We start from the raw sequence: 19,168 nt of genomic DNA on the forward strand, positions 1-19,168 counted from the left end.
CAGCCATGCCATCTTTCACTTTCAGGGTAGTATTCAATAAATTGCGTGAGGTATTCAACCCTATTATAAAATGGTTTTTGTGTTAGATGATTTTGTTCAACAATAGGCTAATGTAAGTGTTCTGAGAATGTTTAAGGTAAGCTAGGCTAAACTATGAGGTTTGGTGGGCTACGTGTATTAAATGCATTTTAGACTTACAATATTTTTAACTTAAGATGGGTTTTTCAGGATATAAGTCCATCATTAGTTGAGGAGCATCTGTAGCATGTGTGTGAGTCCATATGCTGCTTTTTCTCAATATATTTAAAATGCTTTAATGGAAAAGATATTTATCCTTCGAATGCCTTCTAATATCTTTGTTTCTAGGATCAGAAGTGGTTGATCTTGATGGAAAAAGTTCCCTTCTCTACAGATTTGATCAAAAATCCCTGAGCCCAATAAAAGATATTATTTCTTTGAAATTCAAAACCATGCAGAGTGATGGGATTCTACTCCACAGGGAAGGGCCAAACGGAGATCACATCACACTGCAATTAAGGAGAGGAAGACTCTTTTTACTTATTAATTCAGGTAAAAAACTATTTGGTGAAGTGCTCAAAAATCTGATTATTTAGATATCACCTAAGTAACTTTATGCTTTTATAGCTTATCTTTTAACAGTCAAAGGGCCTTATTTTCCGATTCAAGGGCTTGTACATTTGCCAATATTGCTTTCATGTAAAAATGGTTCATATTTTGCAAATTGCACAAAATCTTCATTCAGTGTTTTTTACATAGTGCTGATAGAACTGTATAGCTATTTTCTAACATCATAAAGGAAGGGATGGGTCACTGAAAGATGTTGAGGTAGTAAAAACAATGAGGTTGTAGCAAAGATAAAATTTACATAGAAAATGAGCATGCAATTGGTAATAATGACAAAAAGAATTAACAGCAGAGGAAATTACAACAAGGTTGAGAGATTATTATATTCAAACTTCAGGGAAATCCATCCTAGTGTTTGAAATGGAATGCATAGAAGATTGCAATTATTATGAAAGATGCTGGTCCACAGAAGGGAAACTTTTTTTTTTAATCTTTAAACTGGTAATAATGGTGCTGTTATTTTTCTCCTCTTCTAAGGTGAAGCTAAACTGCCTACCACTTCCACCCTGGTCAATCTCACCCTGGGCAGCCTGCTAGATGATCAACATTGGCATTCAGTGCTCATCCAGCGTTTGGGCAAACAAGTCAACTTTACAGTGGACGAACACAGGCATCATTTCCACGCACAGGGAGAATTCAATTTCGTGAATCTTGATTATGAGGTGTGATGGTTATGTTTCAATTAATGCTGATTTTATTATGTATATGTGGTTTAATCTCCCAAAGGCAAGTACACTATAAAGAACCCACCTTTTCAGTAAATCGTAGAACAGGTGAAGCATTTCCCAAGACAGTCTAACTCACAGTAGCAACTTTCGGCGTATAGTACTTGTACGTTCATCTTTCCCACAGTATGTAAATTGATTGTTGTAGAGGGAGGTGATCTTTTTTACCTAAAGTATGTAGTCACAGAACATCATATGTAGGAAATATTCTGCACCAAGAATCTTATTACCACAAGCAAATATAGGATGTTTGCTATGACTTCTTTGTGTTCTAGGGTATTTGTGAGCAGTACAGATTTATGAGGAGAATGTAGCAACAAACTAATTAATTATTTCATTAGCAATGGATTCGAATGCACAAGTATCAATATGTGCCAGAAACATATCTAAAATAAAATATTATGATTGGTTATGGTATTAAACAGATCAAGTTTTACCATGATATAAAGATGTATTTTTCATCAACCAATGAATATCAAAGCGAGATGTGATCAGCAACTTGTAAAAATAAAGTTCCAGTGTAAATAAAAGCCAAATGCACATACATTTGCTTTAAATCTATATCTTAATTTTTGTGTGTGTAGGGTTATGAAAAATTGATCTATGTGTGATGATTATGGCTATACATGCTAATCATAATTAAGCAGATTGTTAGAAAATCACTAAACAATATTATTGATGCCATTTTTCTTTCTAAGATCAGCTTTGGAGGGATTCCAGCACCTGGAAAATCAGTGTCATTCCCACATAGAAATTTTCATGGATGTTTAGAAAATCTCTATTATAATGGAGCGGATATCATTGATTTGGCCAAGCAGCAAAAACCACAGATCATTGCTATGGTAAGAGTCTTTACACGAAGACATTAGTAAAACTATATTTCTTTTTACTGCACAGTAAAATTGCTCCATTTTAGGTTCCCATTTGACATGATGTTTTAGAGGTTACTCCTATTTAAATATTTTTCTTTGATTAATATGCATATAAAAGATTGATTCTATCTGAAGGAATTGTAATTTTGGGGGCATAATTATTTTATTTTTATATGAAGTAAAGCGGTGTTTTTATGGTTGATATTTTAGTTTTATTGTGATATCATTACTCACAGGAGCCTAATTTCTTTTGATTTGTTTTTTTTTCTTTTTCTTTTTTGAGACGAAGTCTCACTCTGTCACCCAGGCTGGGGTGTGGTGGCATGATCTCAGCTCACTGCAGCCTTTGCCTGCCAGATTTAAGCGATTCTCCTACCTCAGCCTCCCGAGTAGCTGGGACTACAGGTGACTGCCACCACACCTGGCTAATTTTTTGTGTATTTTGTAGAGACAGGGTTTTTCCATGTTGGCCAGGCTGGTCTCGAACTCCTGACCTCAGGTGATCTGCCTGCCTCAGCCTCCCAAAGTGCTAGGATTACAGGTATGAGCCACTATGCCCATCCTGCTCTGTGAATTTTTAAATAATATATTCCCTGACAAACTTACCAGATGAGCATACAGAGTTTCTGGAATCAGATAACATTCATGTATATTAGGGAGACATTTGAAAAACTTGTATTTTGCCATAGTCATTCATGATAAATAAAAGAGACGAATAGACAACAGCATATAAGAAATACCACATGTAGGAAATCTGCACCAAGAGGTCTTACTACCACAAGCAAATATAGGATATGTTACAATATTGCATCTGCCAATCTGTCCAAATGGCAATGTTGGTCAGACTGTATTATATTCTAATTCTATGGAAACGGGGAGAATTTAAATATAACTCTCTTGGTTAGGTTTCAGTTAGGGAAGCAGCACCAACGTAAGTATTGTGAACAGTGGATCTGTATTAGGACTTGGACCTTCACAGTTTTCAGAGGAGCTACAAAGTGAATGGCCTGGCAGGGGAAGTGCAGGGTTCAGAGAAATCATTAATTCTGCCCAAAGCAATGGTGTGTGGAGGCATGTTGAAACTTACAGACATTTTCAGCCTAGGAGGGTTGAAGAGAACTTTGGCAGTTGTTGCCTGTGGGTAGCCACCACCCCTGTGTGTCCCCAGCCATGCTTCCGGGGATGGGCCTGAGCTTGCTGTTCGTCGGCAGGGCCAGCTGTGAGGAAGAAGAGATGGGCCATAGTGCAGGAGAGCAAGGACAGACTGGAACAAACCAGCCGCTGCATGGCCATCCCTCATCGCACATGATTCCAAAAAAACCTTTGTGACAAAATGTGTTGCTGGTGTTTCAATTCCAACTGTCAAATATCACCCAAGCTCTCTTTTTTTGGGTTTTACTCAGAAGCAGACAAGTAAGGGGATTCTGGGAAACATGGTTTCTAGCTTAACCAGTTTGATAATAAAAAGCAAACACATATTGATTTGAATGAATTTCTTTCATTGCTTAAAATCCAAAGTACATAAATTTAAGTTCACTTGTCAGCAAATCCCAAAGCACATCATAAGTGTATTTATTGTTTACATAGCATTTTATTTCTCATTATGTACATTGGTGGTATTTATGTGACCATAACAGCCAGCAAGATTTTAAAATAGTTGTTTTTTTATAAAAGGGAAATTATTTAAAATAAAAATAAAAATATTTTAGATAGATGTGTGTGTGTGTGTATGTGTGTGTGTGTGTATGTGTGTGTGTATGTTTTATCCTTAAAACGAGTTTCTAGAAACTGCAAGGACCATTCACTCTTCATTGGCAAGAGGGTTTGCTGCTGGTAAGGTATCAGGCAGCTATCCGAATGATGCATAAGATCAAGCTTCAGCTTAATGGGTACAAAAATACGATTAGAAAGAAGAGGGGCAAAAAATTCTAGTTTTCAATAGCACAGTAGGATGTCTATAGTTTATAAGGAATTATAGTATATTTCAAAATAGCTATAAGATAAGTTTTGTAATGTTCTCAACACAAAGAAAAGATAAACGTTTGAAATGATGGACATCCCAATTATACTGATTTGCTCATTACACATTATGTGCGTGCATCAAAATATCATATGTCTCATAAATATGTACAAGTATTATGTATCACTAAGAAAAAAAAAGACCAAGATGCAACTGGTAAAAATGTTTCCCATTTTTTTTCCTAGATTTGATAGTCCTATCATTGCCTTTACATTATAGGGTAGCATGTTGGTTAGTGTAGTTTGCTGTTCAGCTTTTGTTATTTCATTCATTGGAACAATGTATTCGTTTATAATAAAAGTGAGTTCACTTTTCACAGATTCATAATAGTGCCAAATGTTTTCGTTTGACCACGACCAAATGTTTTATGCCAATGTGTGTTCTTCTAAATAAGCTTGACTTCATTGACTTTTAAATTTATATTAAAGTTGAGAAATGGAGAGAAGAGCAGAGCAAAGGGTTGAAGAACCTTTAAGAAATATGGCAGTGATTTGAATTGTCATGTTGATAGCAGGCGGTTGTTTTAAATTGTGGAAAATGTGAGATGGAAAAGCAGCCTTCAAATTCTGTTACTAATGCGATGTGAATAACATTCTGAAAGCTTTCTCTTTGACTCTCTTCTCAGGGAAATGTGTCATTTTCTTGTTCACAACCACAGTCTATGCCCGTGACTTTTCTGAGCTCCCGGAGTTATTTAGCGCTGCCAGACTTCTCTGGAGAGGAAGAGGTTTCTGCCACTTTTCAATTTCGAACTTGGAATAAGGCAGGGCTTCTGCTATTCAGCGAACTTCAGCTGGTTTCAGGGAGTATCCTCCTCTTTCTGAGTGATGGAAAACTGAAGTTGAATCTCTACCAGCCAGGAAAATTACCCAGTGACATCACAGCAGGTAATAAATGTATTCCCCAGGGCAAAGCATATGGATTTGAAAGATTTCATTATCTCTGTGGCCAAATTTTATGCATAACCAAAAATTTCATATTTGCTTAATAAATGAATACTCGGGTTAATAAGATTATAAGTGCTCTTCCTTAGAGGAACTTGATTCCAATTTTCTTTTAAATAGTTCCAATACTAGCAGTTCTTATTAACCAAAATGATAGTTTTGGGGGAACTGAAGTTTCTTTTTGTGACCCTGTCTCCTACTCCAGGCAAAGAACATATCCTAAGGTGACATGTTTTGGGGAAAACTTGAAGACCTCGAAATAGGCCAACAAGTTAACTAAGTGTCCCTCAGTGGAAAACTAGACTCTTCCTAACACACCTATTAGTCTTATCTGGTCTGTGAGAAAAACGGAGAGGTCTTTCTGGGATCTATATCTATATCTGTATATGAGTGTACAGTGTGAATGGTAACTTTATTTGCTGATGTCTTATGTAAAGAGTTGAATACATTTTGGGGGGATGCAAAGAGTTATGAAAGAGTCCTCATTTGGGCACTAAATGTAATTCTTCTACTTGTAGGCAATACGGTATCGTTTTAATGATTAGAGGTAATAAGATTAAGGTGACTATATGAATATCTAATTTAGTCAGTGCTTTGAGTGAGGAATATTTTTTTCTCTTCATTAAAATTATATAGTTGTTGACAAAAGCTCTGCATCACATTTTTACGTATGTACAATAGCATCCAAGCCAAGCAACTAGAGGTTACCTTGGGGTAAATTACTACATTAATTTAATAAATGATTTTTAAAAACAACTTAAAGATTCCATTGTACTACTCCTCTATATTAACTATGACCAAAAAATAGTGGAATGTGACTTAAAGAGGAGAAAAAAAGGAAAAGTTAAAATACAGTTGGAAATTAAATATGAGAAAATAAGTGTACAAATGGATATACAAATGCCTATTCTTTATATGTCTTTTTGTTGCTGTACTACTATTGTAGTTTAAATATGGAACTGAGAATTCAATATTAGTTATAATTTTCAAAGAGATACTATGCTGTGACTTTTTATTTAATGTTCAAAATGTGGTAGATTTGCTGGCTAGACAAAAAGAAATAAATTAATCAGTCTCGTATTAATAATTAATAGGCCCTGAAAATGAAAGTCTAAAAATGTAAGCTTGCCATTAATGTGTCATTTATTGTGATGTATTTGACATCTTCTGAAGTGGTTATATTCATACCCTAATTTTTAGTATCTTAAAGAAACCACTTCAGTGCAACGTTACTGTGGTGAGCTCCATGAAGCCAGCCTATTTCTTTTTTCTTCCTTTTTCTTCTTTTTTCTGAGATGGAGTTTCGCTCTTATTGCCCAGGCTGGAGTGCAGTGGCGCAATCTCAGCTCACCACAACCTCTGCCTCCCGGGTTCAAGCGATTCTCCTGCCTCAGCCTCCCAAATAGCTGGAATTATAGGCATGTACCACCACACCCAGCTAATTTGGTATTTTTTAATAGAGACGGGGTTTCTCCATGTTGATCAGGCTGAAGCCAGCCCATTTCTAACCACTTTACAAGCGTGTATAGTTAATATATTACTAGGTATAAGTCGTATAGAATACCCCATGGGATTTAAACATTTCTAAATTAATGTTTAAATTCATACACAATATAATCTGTTATGACATCATCTGACTTTGTATGATTATTTTCATACTAATCATAAGGATACTAGACTAAATCTGAATGTCAGTACACTGAAGATAACACAAGTAAGATTTTACTTAAAAACTCTCTCTACCCTTTTTTTTCCGTTTCTTTCACGATATTATTTTTTGCTAGTTCCCCTGAAGCAAGTACATTCTGCGTTGGAAAATAGACCACTTAAATGGGAGCTGTGTGGGTGGTCAGTTTGTTCTCCCAAGGGGAAGACTTTCCACTTATGTTTCACGTATGCAATGCTTGATAATTAAACCAGTTGTCAGGATGTATTATAATGACTTTCAAGAGAACCACGTCTTTACTGATGGATTGCTATCACGTTGTACTAAATCTTTGCATTATATAAGGATTGATTAATTTTTCTTAGCTTCTGGAGATACATTTTACGAAAAATTCAACATTTTAATATATTTTATAATGAAATTAAGATGAAATTGTATTGAGAAAGAACTGAATTGTGCAAATGTTTGAGTTATCAGACTAAATTTTTAATATGTACAGTTTTGCAAATTGTCATTTGGAATTATTCAAAAATATTATGTCAGCTTAAATCATTTTCGAAATATTCACATTATATTAGTATAAATCATAAAACATATTAGCAGCACTATAAAATCCCTTATGACACAAAATATTTTTAGTCATTGCCACCTTTATAGATGTCAAAGCAAAAATCAATGAACAGTACAGTTTTATGTTCCTATGTAAAACAAAGTTTTTAATATCAAATTTGAGATTTCTGGTATGATCTTAGCATTTCTGCTGCTGTTTTTGTCTAACAGTGAAAATCAGGCTTATAACCATTCCTCTTGTCCCCATGGGCAGGGCCTGGCAGAGGCAGGCTTGCAGTATTTGAGATGTTTCTGCATTTTTCTATTACTAAGCATTCTTGATTCTTGTGCCCCTGAGAGTGGAGCAGACCCTTTGATTTGCTGCACCCAGGAGAGCCATTTTTGTCAATCCCCCTTCCTCCCTTTCACTGTTGAAATATTCCTAACTTTTGGGCTATACCCCTGTCTCCCCTTAAACTCTTGCTCTCCACCAAAGTGATGGGTACCAACCACCTCCATATTTTCATCTTGACAAGGGCTATCTAGTGATCTGGATCCTTAATTCTGGTTAGTGACTACAGTTAGTGGGTATAAGAATGTCTGGCACTTTAGAGTGCTGAAATACAGCTGGAAAGAGGCAATACCCTTTGGTGTTTCCCTAAGGAATGGCCTAGGTATAATTGCCTTTTGCACCTTTGCAGAACTCCTACCCTATATGGCAGGATGATTTTTTTGTTATACATCGTGCGCTATAGATATGCGTTGTAGTCTTATGAGAGGGTGATGACAACTAAGCTCTCATGTTTCTGATGCAATTTAGGAGTGGAACTAGAAGATGATCTATAGAGAGGGAGTAGATGTAAATCTTCCCTCTCCTGCTGTGTTTTGTGTGTTTATGTGATTTAGGCTGAAAGACAGAACAAAGAGAGCAACAGAAAGAGAAAGAGAGAGAGAACGTTCTAGTCCATAATCTTATCCTCTCCAACCTGCAATTGCAAACACTTCCATTTACTATTCCATCCTTCCATTATTCCAATTGGCATTGTCAATGTTTTCCATCCGAAGACTGCAATGAACATATCTGGAGTTAAACAAGTTGAATTTATTGCTTATTGCAACAGAGAGAACACACCCTGGAAACCAAGGGTTGTGTGAAGACAAAGGTGTTAGGATGACATAGGATTTGGGGTTATGTTAGCTGATTTGAGGGAGGTTTCAAGGAAGTGAAAAATTGCTGTAGACGAAATGCTGTCAGGAAGTGAGGGTAATTCTATGATTAGATATCTTTGTAAACCTTATCTAGAAGGATGAAGGAATGAAGTAAGGCTTAAGTTGTAATTGGTAAATACAAAACAAAACAATTGGTCATTCATAAGTATTGGGAGAGAGAGAAGTTTGTGTTTTGTGGTTTGTGCGGTAGCCTTGTTTCTGTCTGTGTTTAGACAAGATTGTAAAGTAGTCGTGACTTTTCCCCGCCTTCTTTCCATTATAGTCATAGAATGGCCTTGTCTGATGTTGGTGTTCTGTGTTATTGTTGACATTCAGCAGAAGAACACCAAAGCCTAGCCCTCAGTGCTAGCCAGATTCTCACAACACCAAGGTCTCACTGATGGTATCAGGCCATGTCCTAGCTGTTGGGGCCTATTTTTCTTAGAGTTAATTGTTTAACTTGAGCAAAAAATAAAAAATAAAATAAAATAAAATAAGGGATACACCTGTCTTGCAGACAGGGCAGAGTGTAGGTTTTGGAGTCAGTCTTGGTTTTCTGTTTTCCTTCAGCTATCCAGCAACTGGATATGACATCGGTAGTTTCTTTTCCTCTCTCAGTCTCATTTTCTCCTTTTCTAAGATGAAAATAATGATAGTTGTAGTGAAGATTAAATGATACTATGCATAGAAAGCTCCCAGTATTTGTTATAAGTAATACCTCAGTAAAATTATTATTTTATTATTATGACAACATGTTCCTTCCCAGACTTAAAAGTTCTGAGTAGTGGGACTGGTGCACAGAATTTTCATTCAGTTACACAATGTCAGAAACAAGAAAACAAATCCAAATTCTATGATTTCTCTTTCTCTTTCCTGTTTCACAGTGGTGTGGCCCTTGAAAGGGGCCATCCTATTATCAGAGCCAGTAATGGAAAGTTGTATCCTTACAAAACAATTAGAATCTAATTTTAAATTAGGTAGAGTTAGTTGAAATGAGTTAATGGGACCTTTTGTGATTGGAGTAATATATTCCAACTGACAGGTATTAAGTCTCCTCATCATAGTAAATAATGTTTGTTACAAAGGACGCTTGGGAAAAGCTGTCTGAAGGTTCCCCCACAAACATGGCACAACTTCATTCTGTTCACAACCTGTAACCTGCTAGCTTGTTAGATGAATGTGTTTGAATGTGTGCCAAATTACACAGTGGGTTGCTCTGGCAGTGTTTTGTTCTTAATCTATTTTTTGCTTCTATATGGACAATAGGCCTCCCCAAGCCTTTTGGTTAATCCTGTTGCATGCCTAACCAATAACTGCCCAGAGCCCTGCTACTCAAAGTGTGGTCCCTGGACCAGCACTGGCTCGGTGAAATACTTTTAACTGATCTACGATGAGATGAATGTAAAAATTGAGATTAAACTCCTAGAAACTGGTAAAAAGAGATCACTGCAATATGTAAGCACATGGTTAGTGGGCTTGTATTTTACCTTTTATTTATTTATTTGTTATTGTTTTATTTTATGTTTTAAAATTTTTGATTTGGGGTACAAGTGCAGGTTGTTACATGGGCATATTGCATGGTACTGAGATTTGGGCTTCAATTGAATCCATTACCCAAATAGTGAACATGGTACCTGATAGGTAGTTTTTCAATTCTTGCCCCATGCCCTCTCCCCTTCTGAAGTCCCCAGTGCCTGTTGTTCTCATTTGTATGGCCATGTGTACCTAGGCATTAGCTCCTACTTATAAGTGAGAACATTCTGTATTTGGTTTTCTGTTTTTGTGTTAATTCACTTAGGATAATAATCTTCAGCTGCATCTATGTTGCTGCAAACAATGTTATTTCGTTCTTTTTTATTGCTACATAATATTCTGTGATGTCTATATGCCACATTTTCTTTATCCAATCTGTCATTGATGGGCACTTAGGTTGATTCCATGTCTTTGCTATTGTAAATAATACTGCAGTAAATATGTAAGTGCAGGCATTTTTTTTGGTCAGCAGTCCTCAAGCTTTTTGGCACCAGGGACTGTTTTCATGAAAGACAATTTTTCTATGGACTGTAATGTAGGGGGGATGGTTTCAGGATGATTCAGCACATTAAATTTATTGTGTACTTTATTTCTATTATTATTGTAATATATAGTGAAATAATTATACAACTCATCATAATGTGGAATCACTGGAAGCCCTGAGCTTGTTTTCCTGCAACTAGGTGGACCCATCTGGGGGTGATGCGAGACAGTGACCATCAAGCATTAGATTCTCATAAAGAGTGTGCAACCTAGATCCTTCGCATGTGCAGTTCACAATAGGGTTCGAACTCCCAGGAGAATCTAATGCTGCCACTGATCTGATAGGAGGCAGAGCCCAGGCAGTAATGCAAGTGATAGGAACAGCTGTAAATACAGATGAAGCTTCACTTGCCTGCCAGCCACTCACCTTCTGCTGTGTGATCCGATTCCTAACAGGCCACAGACCCAGTATCGGTCCATTACCCTGGGGATTGGGAACCCCTATTTTTGGTAGAATGATTTATTTTCCTGAGAGTATAGATCCAGTAATGGGGTTGCTGGGTCAAATAGTAATTCTATTTTTAGTTCTTTGAGAAATCTCCAAACTGCTTTCCACAGAAGCTGAACTCATCTACAGTTCCACCAACAATGTACAAGCATTCCCCCTTTTTTTCTGCAGCCTTGCCAAAATCTATTTTTTTAGTAATTTATTTTCATCATATTTTATAAAAGTTTCAATTTGCAATAGATCAGAAAATAAAATGTTCTTCCCCACAGATAGTTTGAGAAGAACTGTTGGACACCAATGGAAAGTCTGAAATGAAATAAGGGAAGTAGAGTCTTGCACAAAGGGCTTTGGAAATGAGATGTAGGAGAAATGCCAGGGGCAGGTGGTAGACTGGGAAGGGTCTGTACATGTGACACAGAGAGTATATAAGAAATTTCTCTCTAAATGAGTGAAATCTATCTTAAAGGAAGCACTGGATGACAAATCTAGGACATCTGATTTATTTTAATCCAGTCCTATACCATCAAGGATTACATAACTCTATTCAGCTGTCTATTTCAGAGTCCACTCTTAGAAAATGTGTCTAAAAGTATCTAACCTACATTCTTCCTATTCCAGTTTTCAGGCCTCTCCTATTATCTTACACAAACCAAACCAGAGTTGGGTCTTCGATAATCTTTTTTGCTTCATGGATGTGATGTAAAAGTGAGCTTCTGTGCCCTGGCTAAAATTTGTGTTAGACTAAATACGTCCAGGGCAAAGACATGTAATCACCTAAGGCAGCTTTGATGCATTTTTGATCCAAATGCATGTGGTAGAAATTGCTCAGGGAAATAAATCACATATATCAGAAAAGGGGTTTACATAAAATCAGTAAAGAAATCACATGCAATATCAGAAAACAGGCTGTTTGGGTTTGATAGATTGCTTATATTTTTTGTTTACTAATTTGATCTGCAGAATCACACAGAGTTGACTCTTCAAATGGATGTAAACCTGACTGGTAAATTCATGACAAAGACGCTTAGATTTCACATCTCTGCTCAATATTTAACTACAGAGCTCCTTGTAGAATCGATTGCCTGTAAGAGGAAAAGTCTATGCATTCTGATGGATTCATGATACTGGGGCTTCCTTAGGAGGGACTAGAGATTGCGTTTTAGAGGTGATAAGAATATATCGATTTTTGATTTTAGCAACTTTTGACTTTATACATATATACATATATATGTACTTGGAAAATACAGGAAAGTATGTAAGTAAATAGAAACAATCACCTTTTTCCTTCATAAAAAGAAAAAAAATGTTTCTTTCTTTCTTTTTTTTTGCCCAGGTTGGAGTGCAATGGTGCAATCTCAGCTCACTGCAACCTCTGCCTGCTGGGTTCAAGCAATTCTCCTGCCTCAGCCTCCCCAGTAGCTGGGATCACAGGCATGTTCCACTATGCCCACCTAATTTTTTGTATTTTTGGTAGAGACAGAGTTTCTCCATGTTGGTCATGCTGGTCTCAAACTCCCGACCTCAGGTGATCCGCCTGCCTCAGCCTCCCAAAGTGCTGAGATTACAGGCATAAGCCACTGCACCTGGCCAAAAACTACTGTTTCTATGTAAGAACATTTCTGTTCAGTCCCTTCCCATACTTACATAAGAATATAGTTAGAGCCGGACACGGTGGCTCATCCTGTAATCCCAGCACTTTGGGAAGCCGAGGTGGGAGGATCACGAGGTCAGGAGATCGAGACCATCCTGGCTAACATGGTGAAAACCCGTCTCTACTAAAAATGCAAAAAAAATTAACCGACTGTGGTGGTGGGCGGGGGGCTGAGTCAGGAGAATGGCATGAACCCAGGAGGCGGAGCTTGCAGTGAGCCGAGGTCGCGCTACTGCACTCCAGCCTGGGTGACAGAGTGAGACTCTGTCTCAAAAAACAAACAAACAAATAAAAAAAGGAATATAGTTAGAATTGTATATAAATATAGAGAGAGTTTATTCTCATTGTTTATTATAGTTAAGTTCTCAAAAGTCTGTGGACACTGAATTAGGGAATACTGAACCTTTGCTCCTGGGGGAAATAACAGGGTTAGGTTCCTGGGAGCCTCTGTCACATTTTCTCAACCAGTCAGTACATAATCTTGTTTTATGTGTGTTTCTGTTTAAGGACGTCTTCTTTAGTTCAATGTTGTTGGCTCATTAACATTGGACTTATGGCCAACAGCACCATAACTCATGCGTGAATGAAACTTATCTAACATGTATTTTCTCCAAGAGACACATCACAGCCTTCTTGTTCTTAGGAATGCTAGTCAACAGTTCACTATGATGTTTGGGGGCCACTTTAAACAGTGAAATCACGAACAAACTTACAAAAATGTAAAGAAAATGTGATTTACAGTATGAGAGCCAAAGCAATAAGGGAGAACATTGCCCTGTTTGACCTCAGCAGGAAATGTGGACAGGGCCGCTTAAGGTCTTTACTGCTCTGTGCATGTCCTCAAATGACTGAGAACGCCCCTTCAGATACTGATTTGAGAGTTATAAGTAAGTTCTAGTAAGGAACCAAATTCTCAAATATAAAACCTACAAATTACGAGGATCAATTGCATATACATGGCTTTTTCACAGTGCGTTATTTTTAACTTTACGTTATACCTGTAGACTTTCACTATTTATTAATAGTTTATTCCAATATTGTTGTAATGATTGATGGTATAGTTTGCTAAATATTCTATTATCCTACCATAAAAAGGTGGTTATCAAAAAAGTATAAAGTAGCAGGTAAACCATTTTATTGGGTATATCTTTGAATTTTGGGAATTCCCAAATCCTTCCTCCCTAAGAAGGAAATTACATAGATGGAAGCTAAAATCAATCTATGACAAATAATTGAAATATTTTAACTATCCAGGATTGTCCAGGGTTGGGAATTTAGAATGCCCCATTTCCACACAGAGGATGTTGATTTCCCATTTGTCTCCCTTTCCTTGTTGATGTGATTGTGTTTAATTAATAGAGTTAAGAACTATAGCCAATTGAGTGATGTGTATATTGCTGTTTCTAACCAACTCCTTATAGTGCTCACTATTGAGAGAGATCTCTAACTGATTTCATCTCCCCAGGTGTCGGATTAAATGATGGGCAGTGGCATTCTGTCTCTTTATCTGCTAAAAAGAATCACTTGAGTGTGGCGGTGGATGGCCAGTTGGCTTCTGCTGCTCCTCCGCTGGGGCCTGAGCAGATTTATTCAGATGGCACCTATTACTTTGGAGGTAAGAATAGGCACCAGGCTCTATGAGCAACTGAACCATATTTGCATTAGTGCCCCCGTGTCTTGGTGAAGTCATCATATTTTAACCAATGTGAATACTAAGGAATAATTTTTCATTGTCTTTGATCAGGGAAATTTTGGGTGGATCAAGTCGAAAAATTCTGACCTGAAATGCATTTCCGCAAGGTGGACTTACTTCTGTTTACAGTTTCTATAATGAGATTGATTTTGAGTAGGCCATCGTCTTCGGTTTTTATATCCAAACCTTGTTATATTTTCCTAATGTTAAATGATCCTTATATGTCTTCTGATTTTATGGGCTGATTTAATTGCAGTATTTTCTTGATTATGCCTCTTAGCTCCTTCAGAGCATTTTTATTGCTTCCCTACTGTCCAGTACAGAAGGACAATATTATGCCAAAGGACAAATAATTTAACTTAATCAGCCGCAGCAACCTCTTCTCCTTGTTAAGCATAACGCACTGATACATTTGATGAAATCAGGGCATCAGCCTTCGACACCAGTTCATCTCCATTAGAGAACAAAACAAATGAAGTGTCCACCTGCCCAGTAGATGTTTGTTTGAACTAAAAGCTTGGAAAAGAAAACCCAAAAATTGGAAACGAATTTTTATCACTGGAAAATTGAAACAAATGTTCTTTTCCATTAGAAATGCGATGTTTTAAAACTGCCAGCAGTAAGACTCACTTCTAATCATGTTGAGGTGTTGCTTATGTTAGCGTTGTTTTGTCATTGTTATGTTACATTTTAATAATTGCTTGTATCTGGAATCATTTTTGAATTCGATAGAGGTAGCTCAGTCTTTATTATTCACTAATAAAATACAAATTATTTTCTAAGTATTGACAGTGAGCACACAGTCCATGAATCAATTTACAGGATTCTAAAAGCAAAAGAACAAACAAAAAGAACTGCTACATAATCCATTATTGTGAAAGGCTGCTTAGGGCCAACAATCTGAAAATATATAATCGCTTCCTTTACTGAGATGTTTAAACCGGGCTGCTTATAAAACCTTTTGGAATATATGATTGATTTTATGGCAATCCGTAGTAACACATTCTTTTAATAAATAGTAAGATATGTAGAACAACTTAACCAAGAGCTTTCACTTCAAAGGAAAAGATTTAGAAGCACTAAAAGAGATAAGGGAAAAAATAGGCATATTGTTAAATGATGCAAAATAAAAGACTGGATAAAATTGTTTGTAAATCATGAAAATAGAATCATCATTCTTCACATATTTTATGTCCTTCATGTTCAGGTTTAACAATGCCTAGCTAGTTTATATAAATGTTTACTCTAGTGATTGCTTTTATTCATACTGTAATGTTACTTTATAGTGAAATATATTGCACATGTACTCTGTAATTTTGCTTGTTTTTATTATGATACATATGATATACATCATCTTTTTAAAAAACATTTTTGAATAGTTTTAGATTTACAGAAAAGTTGCAAAGATACAGAGAGTTCCTGCACACCCCACATCCAGTTTCCTCTATTGTTCACACCTTATATCATATATACATTTTAAAGATTACTAACCATTTTTCTTAAGTGTACACCTACCCATGTGTCCCTCTGCTAAAGAAATGTGATCAATGCGTGTCTGTCTCTTGCATCATATCTTTTGATCTCCCATGTAAATGCTGTCCTGAATTTGGGTTTTATTCTTCCTTCATGTTTATTATAATTTTACATATATTAAGGTGTTTCTAAATAATATATTGTAAGAGTTTCCACAGTAAAATTCCAACTTCAGGGCTTTCTTAAAAAAAATTACAAATCTCAAGTTTACTTAGGTATCTCTGTTTATTCAATCATTTTTTCAATCGATGTTCTTTCACATCAGAATATGCTTGACCTTGGCGTGAGATTCTATTGGTCATTAAATACAAGCCCTGCAAAATCCAGGCCACCCTAACAGTTCCAGGGCTGGAAGCAAGGAGCCAAATGACAGCAAAAGGCCTGCTGCCAAACTCTGCCCTGCACTTCCCAGCCTTGTGCTTCCAGAACCAGGTTAAGGAGATCCATCTTCCAAGAAGCCCACTTAGGGGTTTCGGACTGGAAATTCTGGATCCTGGGAGTGAACTAGAGGGGAAAGGGTTCTAAGTGGACACATCACCTTTTCCTGTGAGGCCTTTTGGTACCATAGGCAAGAGCATGATTGGAGGAGGGCTAAAGTAGGGTCCCTAAAATGCAAGACTGGCACAGGGACCTGGGTGGTACAGGCAGTGGGGTGATCAACTCTTGCCAACTTTAGCTGAAAGTCCTTCATCCTGGAAACAACCTCCCTCCCCAGTTCTCGGGTGAACTGTGACAGTCGTTCACCCTGCAAAGTTCTATGTAGATGAGGCTGCTCTCTATCACTAGGATCTGTGTTGTCTAGGTGGAAAGTGTTTTTTAGATAATTCTTCAGCCAGTTCATGTTCAAGTAAAAAGTTATTCTGTGTTGTGAGACACGTCTCATCAGTTCTCCTTCTCTCTCAATTTAACCGCAAGTTACCAGTTATTTTATCTGGGCTGTTCCAACAGCCTGGGTTATAGCTCCACTCTTTACCAGTCTTGACAGTGGCTGTCATATTGGGAGAGTGGGCTGCTCCTGGACTAGCAGCACTCTATATATGCCACACCAGACTTCTATTATCCAGCCATCACTTTTTACTCTGGACTTTTTCTTCCACCCTCAAACAGGTGCTTTTCACAAAGTCAGACTGCATTGTGGTGGTACATTCTGCTCAGCTTTTATCATTTATAAATTACACATTTTAAACTTAGATTCTCTAAATTCAGAATGACTGAGTGTCTCATTTCTCTAAATTCCCCCATGGAATCTTTTGCAATGCCTAACACGCCATGCGGCACAAGCTGGGGATACTGTGTGCAAAATTCTCACATCCCCCTCCCTTGTGTAAAGCAAACATTCTCCATCCAATGAACTGACTACAGCACTGTGAAGTCTAACCTGACATCTCACTTCTGCTGCAGTGACATATAGCGATAATTTATCTGTTATCCTCAGAGATGCTTAACATGCTGACTGCCTCCAGTAATGGATCCATCCATTAATTCAGCATTAAGTATTCTTCAGAAATCTTCCTATTTTAGGACTTTCATCTCAAATTGGGCTCAGTGCTGAACTTCTCTCTGGTATTGCATTATATTAACTTGTTGCTGCCTCTTATCATAGACTAATGAGGCTAACCTGGGTTGAACCCCTCTTTGTTCGTAGAATCTCTTGCTTACTGAACATTGTAGCTAGGAATATGAATTGCCTCATGATAGGATAGTATGCTTTCTGTAAAATTCCATGATCTTTCCTTGTGACTCTGGGTTTGCTTAGCTTTTTTCCCTACAGGCATATTGCACAATTTATTTTATTCTGAATTAGTTTGAGATGTGTCAGGAAACGCCACCTGGAGAAAAGAAGATTAGCAGAGTTATTTGTATTCCTGGCATATTATAGTTGCTTCAAAATACTATTGAACTATTATCCTTTCAGTTGTTACCCTAACATTCTTAATTGGCTAATAAGTCTTTCAGAATACATACTGAGATTATGGTAACCATATCTTATACTACAGAAGAAATTTAAGCACTGGAAATGTGTGTAGTGCCATGTACAATAAATTAACACTCAAAAAGCTTTGATGAATTTATCTTGATACATTGAATTTGAAACTTCAAAGTCTCCATTAGGTTAAAATAAGATGTTTCAGTGTCTGATAATAGTTTTAAATTTGAATGTTGTCCTTTACTTGCCATATAAATGTATTTTGTCAGGAAAACAAAGCATTAAGGAAAAATATTATCAGTCAAACAATTTAATTATAGTGGAAATTCACAAGTAGAAAACTAGTGTGGTTTGTACAGGAATTAAGAAGTCGCTGACTCACTTCTTATTCTTTGAAATTGTGATAGTGTTTGATGATTATCATGGCAAATAAAGATTAATTAAAAAATAACCACCCATCTAGTCTCTATGTCCATGGGTTCATTTGTTTTGATTTTTAGGTCCCACAAATAAGTGAGAACACATAATGTTTGCCTTTCTGTGCCTTGCTTATTTCACTTAACATAATGACCTCCAGTTCCATCCATGTTGTTTCAAGAGGCTGGGAAGGGTAGTGGAGTTTGGGGAGAAGTAGGGGATTGTTAATGGGTATAAAATACCATTAGAAAGAATCAATAAGACCTACTATTTGATAGCACAATAGGGTAACTATAGTCGTTAATAAATGTGCATTTTAAAATAATAAAATAGTTTAATTGAATTGTTTATAAAACAAAGGATAAATGCTTGAGAGGATGAATACCCCATTCTCCATGATGTAACTATTTCACATTGCATGCCTGTTTCAGAACATCTCATGTACCCGTATATACACCTACCATGTATCCATACAAATTAAAAATTGAAAAAATGTAATACATGTATTCATACTCCATAAACTTATTATTCCACTTGGATAGAGAAACATTTAGAATGCCATTAGACCACAGACAATAATGGTTAATATTATATTTATTATTTAAATAATTATAAACAACCCTTATATAAATGTTAGAAAAAATCAATGTAAATGAAACATTCTTTTATGAGGCAAAGAATAAAATCAAACTGTGAAATATTTTTGATATTAAACCATCAAGACTTACTAAAATCCTTGTGTATATGGTTCCTTTATATATAGGAAAATGCAATAATTAATTAGATAAACAGT

The 19,168-nt window shown here is 36.6% G+C and overlaps 1 protein-coding gene across 1 annotated transcript in view; it reads left to right on the top strand.

Annotated features, from left to right (window-relative positions):
• CNTNAP4 (contactin associated protein family member 4) overlaps positions 1-19,168 on the top strand; it is a 279,240-nt gene that overhangs the window by 172,159 nt on the left and 87,913 nt on the right. The window contains exons 5-9 of the mRNA XM_028841115.2: positions 367-570; positions 1,123-1,307; positions 2,069-2,212; positions 4,888-5,149; positions 14,271-14,420. Coding sequence (XP_028696948.2) covers positions 367-570; positions 1,123-1,307; positions 2,069-2,212; positions 4,888-5,149; positions 14,271-14,420 — 945 coding nt within the window. The remainder of the gene's footprint in view (positions 1-366; positions 571-1,122; positions 1,308-2,068; positions 2,213-4,887; positions 5,150-14,270; positions 14,421-19,168) is intronic.

Source organism: Macaca mulatta, chromosome 20 (assembly GCF_049350105.2).
Source record: "Macaca mulatta isolate MMU2019108-1 chromosome 20, T2T-MMU8v2.0, whole genome shotgun sequence".
NCBI lineage: Eukaryota > Metazoa > Chordata > Mammalia > Primates > Cercopithecidae > Macaca > Macaca mulatta.